The sequence below is a fragment of the Hemicordylus capensis genome, chromosome 5 (genome assembly GCF_027244095.1).
Source record: "Hemicordylus capensis ecotype Gifberg chromosome 5, rHemCap1.1.pri, whole genome shotgun sequence".
In the NCBI taxonomy this organism is placed as follows: Eukaryota; Metazoa; Chordata; class Lepidosauria; order Squamata; family Cordylidae; genus Hemicordylus; species Hemicordylus capensis.
The window spans coordinates 186,352,105-186,360,831 of NC_069661.1; the positions used below are offsets into that span (position 1 = coordinate 186,352,105).

The 8,727-nt window shown below is 43.8% G+C and overlaps 1 protein-coding gene across 8 annotated transcripts in view; it reads left to right on the forward strand.

Moving 5' to 3' along the window:
- The window catches only part of MSRB3 (methionine sulfoxide reductase B3), a 105,857-nt gene extending 97,460 nt beyond the window's left edge, over positions 1–8,397 (forward strand). For 7 of the 8 annotated variants that reach the window (XM_053258466.1, XM_053258463.1, XM_053258465.1 and 4 more), the window contains one exon: positions 5,359–8,397. In XM_053258466.1, coding sequence (XP_053114441.1) covers positions 5,359–5,526 — 168 coding nt within the window. In that variant the 3' untranslated portion in view covers positions 5,527–8,397. The remainder of the gene's footprint in view (positions 1–5,358) is intronic. The other variant, XR_008309228.1, reaches the window with a different exon arrangement.
- The last annotated feature ends 330 nt before the right edge of the window (positions 8,398–8,727 follow it).

Below are 8,727 nucleotides of genomic sequence, written 5' to 3' on the forward strand. Positions count from 1 at the left end.
AGGTCTTCATCTTCATCATATGTCTCATCTCTGGATTCTTGGAAAGAAAACTTCTTATGTGGTGGGCACTTTTTATTATTCTCTGCTGCTGTATGGAGGACATGTCACCAATGGGTTATCCTCCCCACGTGCTCCAGAGGCAGGACTATGCTAATTAGCTTGAAGTTTTAAGAGCCTGAGAAGGATGGCCCAACCCAGTTTCTTTAGACCCGCATCCAGCTTCAGAGACAGCCTTCTCTTATTTTGTTTATCTAAGGCCTCCCCCACCCCTCTCTCTCTCTCTCTCTGAATCTGACTTACTTATTGCTCATTTTCTCTTTGACTGTTATGCTTTGGGCGAAAAGCCTTTTCTTTACCATTCCTCCAAATTCCCCCTTCTGTCCCCCACTTTCCTTTATTCTTGCTCTTAAGGTATCTCGCCTAAGCAGCAAAGATCTTCTGAGGAACAAAAGGGCATGAATGCCACAGGCATCCTGCAAAAGATGCCCCAGAGACATGTTGAGACCTCATTGAAAATTGCCAGATTTGGCTTTTTTAAAGCCAAATTTTGGGTTACGGCCCATTTGACTCACGAGTATACCCCTTAGGTTCTGGCAACAGCACCCCACTCCAAGATATCAGAGCTTCCAGCATGGATATTGGGCCGCAGCAACACCGAAGGTCGGAGGCTTCTTCTCCAGGTTTTAGGGCTGTTCATCACCTGCCTGATCAAGGGGGAGGGGACCCGCATGTCACCCCATTCCTAGGCCAACATTTCCCTCCCCACTCAATAATTCACCTCTGCAGCCCTTGCCTCGTCATGATCGCCCCTTTCTGGTGCTTGATTGTTGCTTCCGTGAGGCAGCCATGGACTCAGGCTAGCACCAAACAAATGGCTGGAGGTCCTGTGGGAAGAAGTGCAGCCTCCAGCAGCTCAAGTAAATGGCGGGGAGAGGATCGGAGCAGTGGCAGCTCCTGACTCCAATGGAGGTCCATTTGCGGCAGCAAGGCAAAGCTCCTGGTGCCCATTCCAGGATCACTGCAACCCACTTATGCAGGCAGCAGTGGAGCAGGGTAGCTGTTATGCCAGACGTCATCTCCTCAGCTACCCCACACCTCTTCACACAAGCACTTCCCCTGCCAGAGAGCCCACCAAAGCTGGTGAGATCAGAGCCAGCAGGCACCATCCCTATGGCCACAGACCTGCCTAAGCGTTGGCCGCCCCTGCCCCTACCCCTGAGCCTAACACCTTGCCCTGTTGGAGTTTTTTTACCCTTGCCACAAGAGTTGTTTGTACCAAGTACTGAGTTGTTTGTCCTAGCCAACCTTGGAGGGTAGGGCTGCAGCGGTTCTTCATGTAGCATCGCCAAAGAGCCCATTTTGCCAGGGTGCAGTCATGCATGGGGGAAGGCCCAAATGGACCAGTTTTGGACGGAAGGGAGGCTGGTGGGGGGAGAGGGGACCTCCATGGACCCCGCCCGCCGCCTCAGAGAACACCCCCAGAGGGGGTAAGTTAAACTTTTTTTAAAAAAAAAAAACCAAACCCAAAAAACACCTTGTGACCCCCCTGAATGGGGTGGGGGTGGGGTTGGTCCAGGGTCAGACTGAACTGGGGGTGGTTTGGTTTGATCCCAAACTGTCGAACCGAACCGGTTCGACGTCTAACCTGTTTGCACGTACCTAACTGCCACTCCCAACATAAGAATTCTACAGGCATGTCAACATCTCCTGTTACAGGTATGATGACGCACTCCTGAGAATAATCTAACTCATTTCCAAACACAAATGTTGGCGAAAAGGGGATCCATTGTATTCCCTCCAACACAAAATAGACTTTTCCTCAGATTGCCACGCACTCTGTCTTAACAATCCTATACAAGGTAGCAAACCCAAGATAGCTATCATCATCTCTAGCAACATACCTCCTACCTAGTACTGCATAGTTCACATGGGCCCTTACAGAATATCTGAAGGTCCCCTTCCCCCGCTTTTTCTCCCCAGCTATTCCTATCTCCCCTCGTAATGTGAGCCCTCACTAGCAGGAATTAGCTCTCCTTCTTGGAGTACCCCAGCATCTTGGGTGTCCCCGATGCCCTAGCACATCACTTAGCTAACTTCAGTTTCAAACAAGGTCGTGAGCCATCACGTCCAGCCACTTGGCAACATGAGCTCCAGACCCTTGAGGTCTACCTTCTATATAGAGAGGGATGTGCACAGCCATCCCTGGTGCATAGTCTAGTAGTAACCAGGGCCACATTGGCCTCCCCATTCCCAACTTGAATACCCTCTCTACCCTCTTCTGAGTTGTGTAACAGCCACAGTTCCTGGTGGGAGCTCATTCTTCAGTACCCACTAGAACTATCAAGACTCCATCTGGGCAGTAAGGATATTTCTTAGGGTTGTTGTGAGGAGAAACTCAAGTATGTAGTACACCGCTCTGGGCTCCTTGGAGGAAGAGCGGGATATAAATGTAATAAATACATAAATAAATAAATAAAACGCCCTGAGCCATTTTTGGAAGAGTGGTATATAAATCAAATAATATAATATAATAATAATATAATATAATATAATATAATATAATATAATATAATATAATATACCCTAGTGTTTTAATCCCTGGTGGGTTCTTCATTGCTGGTAGTGACATGGCAAGTACCTGCCGTTCAGTGGACTCATTCAGTCTCTATCTAGCTTATTCGACACTCCCCCTTCATACAAAAACCATCTTAGCCATAAGACGATGGCACAGGGGCAGCACCTCTATCGATATCACTGGTTTTGTGACTGCCGCTACTCCCTTCACAGGATATCTAGCACAGGCCTATAACCTCTGGAATCTCTCAAGTTATCTTAACATCGTCACTTAGCTGTTCTTCCTGGGCGGAATACCCTCCTGCTCCTCCAGCCATCTAAAGATAGAAGGTCATCCATGATCACATACATAGCACCAACCAACTACAATTGAGAGAAGTGTTAAACTTTCTTGCAGCCTAGCCTAAGGCAGGCAGAAAGCCATTCGTTCCTGATGGGTGCTACCTGCCGACCTCCCCACTCGAACAGACAGCATGGCACTTGTCATGGTTCCAAATGCAGGCATCAGATTTCCCGGTCAGACAACCATTGGTTAGCAGTCTCCCTAACAGAAAGGAACCCTCACCGTTGGCCTTACCCAGGAACGTAGAATATTTGTCCAACCTTGACATTTCTCTTGACATCCTAAAGACTGAGGTCTCTGATCAGATTCACGTTTCTCTCTCTCTTTGTTTCTCCCCCTCACCTGCAGCCCCACGGTTGTCAGCTTCCTCAGACAGGTACACCTCTGAAGGATCCAGGTGTTCCATACAGCCCCAGCTTCCACTTGAACTGACCTGCCTATACGTCTCTCTTTCTTTCCTCAACACTCACACCATTATACGTTTTCAATAGCTCTACAGAGATGCCTGCTCCTAGGTATTAGGAGGTATTCAGCTTGAATATTGGTTCCTTTACTCTGCTTGGGAGTGCCTAGCCCAGGTTCTGGGTAGCCAGTGCCTTATAGAACTGGGCTGCATCTTTTCTGCCCGGTATTCTATCTAGGCATTGCAAGACAACCTATTCCACTTGCCACATTCCAACAGCCTTCCACCTGAAGGGCTAGGCTCCCTTTTTGGCCGGCCAGCCAGCCATTATTCATTTGGCATCGTCATCCGCTTCTATAGGCATGCTGGGCATCTGCCCTATAGGGATTCACCCTCTACACTTGAATTCCTTGTATTAGCCTGTTCCTCTGGATCTTACATCTATTAGGCTAGTCTTCTCAGGGTTATTCCCACCAGGGTTCAGCATCTCAGTGTAATTTTTGATTCTCATTCAGTCTTTACCAGACACATTCTTCTCTTCCAAGTATTGGCCCACTATCCAGGGGGCACAGGACAGGGGTTTGTACCCTTCTTGCAAGGACACGGTCCATTACTCGGGGGCTCCACAACACAGGATGGATGATTGTAAGTGCCCCAAGGGCTCGGTCTCCTACACTGCACCTATTCCTTCTGAAACCTGCCTCATGGTTCATGGCCTTCATGCCTGCTGCCTAAGCTTGGGTCCTATAGTCATTCACAGTAGTCTGGTGGATCAGTTGTAGATCATCACCAGCCACAGAGCCAGCCAATCGGCAGCCTGGGTCTGGACCTGCTCGGCGGTCCCCCTCCAGATAGGCCTGTGCGTGTGATGTCATGTGCACAGGGGCATGGCTCGGGCTCTGGAGGAGCCCAGAGTAAACTCCCCCCTCCCGCATGGGCTGCCGAGAGTTCAAGCAAACTCTGTTTGTTATTTCAGGCAGCACCCGCTGCCCGATTGGCAGCTTGGCAGCCCGGGCATGGGAGGGGGGAGTTCACTCTGGGCTCCCCCTGAGCCCGAACCATGGGGCTTTGGTGACCCTTTTCATTGGTGGCCCGGGTTCTTTGAACCCGTTCGCACAATGGTGGCTACGCCCCTGATCATCACAGAAGTAAAGGGGGTGGGGGAAGCTGCATGAAAAAGATAATTTATTCCTAACGCGAAAAATCAGAATCTTTATCAAGGGAATTATGTAAACAATAAATGTAAATAAGATAAAATATATAGGCAAATATACATACTACAAAATATAATGGGATATAAAAGAATAGCATTAGTAAAATATCTCCACCATTCCTAAAAACACTCCATACTTCAAAGAGAAAACTTAAAAATAGAAAGTTAGGAAATTATTAAATATACAAATACAACTCATTAATATCTGGAGCATAGGAGAAAAAAGACCAACCAGCCGTGCTTCCAGTTGGCCACACCTGCGGCATTGACATGCTTCTGAAGTCAGTGCAAGGGATATGCAGTCAATGCAATTCTGAAGTCAATGCAGGACCAGCACTGGACCTGGAAGCACTGCCTGTTTTTTCCTTGCAGCTGGTAAGCGCTTCATTTTCTGGCTGTGTGTTGAAGTATAAGGGTGATGGGGGTGCCCTGAGGGGGACATAGTGGCCCCCAGACCTTCTCTGCAGCCCAGGAATGTTTGTCCTCCCCTTGTTGCATGTTGGCTGCACAACTGAGAAAATGCTTTCTCGGAGTACCTCTTTGTTTTGATTGTTATGCCCAATGCACAACATTGGGCATAACAATCCCCTTCCTACCCCGATATAGGAAGACTCCTACATCAGGGGTTGTCTGGATGGCTCAGAAACTCTGCAGGAATCTTATTATTCTGTTATCAAGGCGGAAAGCATTGTACTGTAGCATTGGACTTACCTGTCTTAATTCTCCCTTTCAGTTACTCAAAGTAACTGAAAGGGTAGTACAAAGTACTATCTTTATTTTCCATCAAAGTAATAAATGAATACAAATTGTGCTCTTCTATTTTAGTGTGGTGCTCACCTTGGGCATATTTTTGATGATGGACCTCGTCCAACTGGTAAACGGTATTGCATAAATTCAGCTTCATTGTCTTTTGAGTCAGCAGACAAGAACCATGCTGGAGGAGGAGGAAGCACTAGTTCTACTTCTGCCCAAGAGGACAAGACGGAGCTGTAGTAGAAGATTGTTTCTTAGCTTACGTTGTATTACATGACTTACTTAATGAGGAATGTTATTCTAAATTGCCTTCTATATCTTGTATGTTTTTAAAGAAACTTGTAAAGATATTCTGCACTATCAGTCTTTTTCTGAATCAAAATGAGGCCCTGTGTGCCAATGTATTTTTGTTATAGAATTGCACCTTTGGGAATTCCCACAACAAAAGAAACTTTGTCGTTACGGGTTGTTAGTGTCCATGTACTGCTTTTGTTACGAGGTTTGAATAATATCCCTCCTTGTTGTGAGGGATACCTTAGTACTTCACTTATTTTGGTCAAATTTACAAGACTCTGGTTATTTGTAGTCTCCTACTTTCTGTAAGAACCACACTCTTCCATAATGGAGGTTGGGTGGTAGATTGTATCTACCCCATCCTTTGGCTCAGTTTTCTGCCAAAATCCCAAAACTATACTTATAGTTAAATATATGGGTCAGGATCCAAACCAAATCATGACTAAGCTCCATTGAAATAAATGAGACATGACTAACATAAATCCTATTAATTGTAATAGGACTTGGTCATGACTAATTTAGTCTGGATTCTGCCTGTAATATTTCTTAATCACCTTTTTCTCCCCTTAGTCACATTGAGGCTACTATAAAAATGATGAGCTCACTTGTGTTAAGGTCCTCTAGAGCAGATAGCAGACCTTTTTTGTGTGAGACTATACATTTCCATTGCAACTGTTTAACTTACAACCGGCATATAAATGGATATGAAGAGAGATCTGTTTATTTTAGGCAGCAGCAAACTAGAGCTTTAGCAACCAGGCTTTTCTGACAGAAGTGGAAGGTGGCTAGTTGAAGGTTGGTTGTTTTGCCTTGCCTCTAATGAGTCGATTAAAAAAACCCGGGGTGGTGGTGGGGAGGATATCAACATAGTCAAAGAGGAATCACAGGGGAGTATGAATTAGCTTCTTTTTGTGGGCCTTCTCTTGGAGCATGCAGTAAACAACTGGTATCACAGCCCTGATTGTGTTGCTAATTAGATCTTTTGAGCTTTTTTCAGTGAAACTGGTACCTCATTTAAGAAGTACTAACCTTGTTGCAATCTCCCATACAGTATCTGGGCAGGCATTACCAGGGATGTTGTGCCTTTTTCTTTCAAACATCATGGCTAATCTGCCATTCCAATAATCACCAAGCTGCTGAACTTACTCAGGTGCAAATTTATGAGTAGGCACAGCAATATGCTGCTTGAAAAACAAGCATGCAGGGCCAAACTAGGCATTCACAAGAACACATTATTAAAAGAGGTTTCCAAGCAGAAGTGAACAACCACTTTGGGGGCAAATAGTATGAGGGGATGGTTTTCAGCGGGGAAAATAGTGTGTGGGGAGATAAACCCTTTCCATGCATCATCTTCCTGATCAGGACTGGGGACCTGGAAGCTGTTTTATGGATGAATATATATATATGCTCCCAGTTGGAACCACACCTATTAACAACAGATTCCTGCAATTGTCTACTTAGCCCTAAGCCTCTCCTATATTACAACTTTTAAGCTTCTACATGTGCAGTCTTCTTTGTGCACATGTACTGCAAATCACAAAAAGTATTTCTAGAACAAAGAGGATGATCCAAAACAATGCATATAGAAAGATAGAAGAGGAAACTGAGAACATGTTTTAATTTCAACGAATCCAGTGTCTTTAGTGAGTCTTGCAAGGAAACGACTTCTTTCTTGATGCTGAAATTTCCCCTTCGCATTGCAAGTGGATTGGCACATCAGCTCTGAGCATTGCTTTCAAGTGTACATATGCTTATAATTGAGAATAGGAGCATGTCCTAAACTAGAGTTTTTGCCATGGAATATTTAATACAGTATCATACTGTATGATACTCAGCATACTACCTGAGGTTGCTACTGAAGCCCTATACAATAGGCCAGAATTACTACCTTTTAAGCCTTACATGCAAAGAGGAAAAAAACCTGTATGCTAATAAATAACAAATATAGGACTTCAGAACACAACTATATAGTATATATAGGAGAATAATTACTGTTAACATTGCTGTTCTTTGCAATTTTCTTTTTGGTTTGTACAGTCCTTAGTGTATAATGGCAGAACAGTTTCTATGCGTTCTGCCATTCTTTTGCAGAAGGGCTTTTCTTATTGCTTGCCTTTGTTGCAAGAAAAGTGAGTTTTCTCCTATCACATTTTCTAACATAAATCTCTAATATGCAACATCAATAAAAATGTGAGGCATATATGCAGTTACTTTTCAAACTGCTGTCGTAGTTAAGGGTTATCGAGTTTCAGCATATTTCTGTCTTGCATTAAAGAAATATATTACTAAAGCTTCAATGAGCAATAATGTCAGCTGTCCATCGGTAGATTTATATTTGCAGGATATGGAATGCAATGAACCAAGTCAATATGGCTAGGTGTATGTGATCTGTGGGAGTTACACCATTAACATAGAAAAGCCATTGTTCTTTCTCTGCACCGCAACAGTGAGCAGTGTTTTTCGCTATTAATGCCGAGAGAGGATGCAAGCATGACTGGTACTGAAAAGCCTAAACATAGGCCATTTTGTTTATGGTCTTGACTGGGTTTCTTGGAAGTTGAGCACAATATATAGCTGGGGAGCCTATTGTTGTGTATCCCTGTTGTTTGTACTGTGGGGATGTGTGTATGTGTGTATACATATGTACACACTTAAAGGGATAAATAAAGCAATTATTTTAGTATTCAAAACCATTCTAAATATGTGAACTGTTCCTCAGAATTGTTCTTTGCTTTTAAGATATCAGTGTTGGATTTTTCAATATCTTTTAAGATATTTCTTGTACACAGATATACAATAAATTAATTTATAAATAAATGCTTCTTTGTTTTTATTGTCCTGCATCTATGCTTTTGGTACAACTGTGTGGTACACAACATTTGTTCACCCAGGCTTTTAAAAATATTCTTTAACAGCTTGTTTTGTTTTTAGTTGTATTATAGTTTTTGTTTATGTTTTTAATGTGAGTTAAACTGTATGTTTATTCTATTTTGTTGTTGTTTTACTTTGTGAACAGCCCAGAGAACAATTGTTATGAGGTGGTTATATAAATAAAGATGTTAGGCCCCATCACTATAACCCCTGCCAAAAATCACTGACAATTTTATTTTTTGGGTACCACACAACCAAATGTTCGGTTCCAGCATC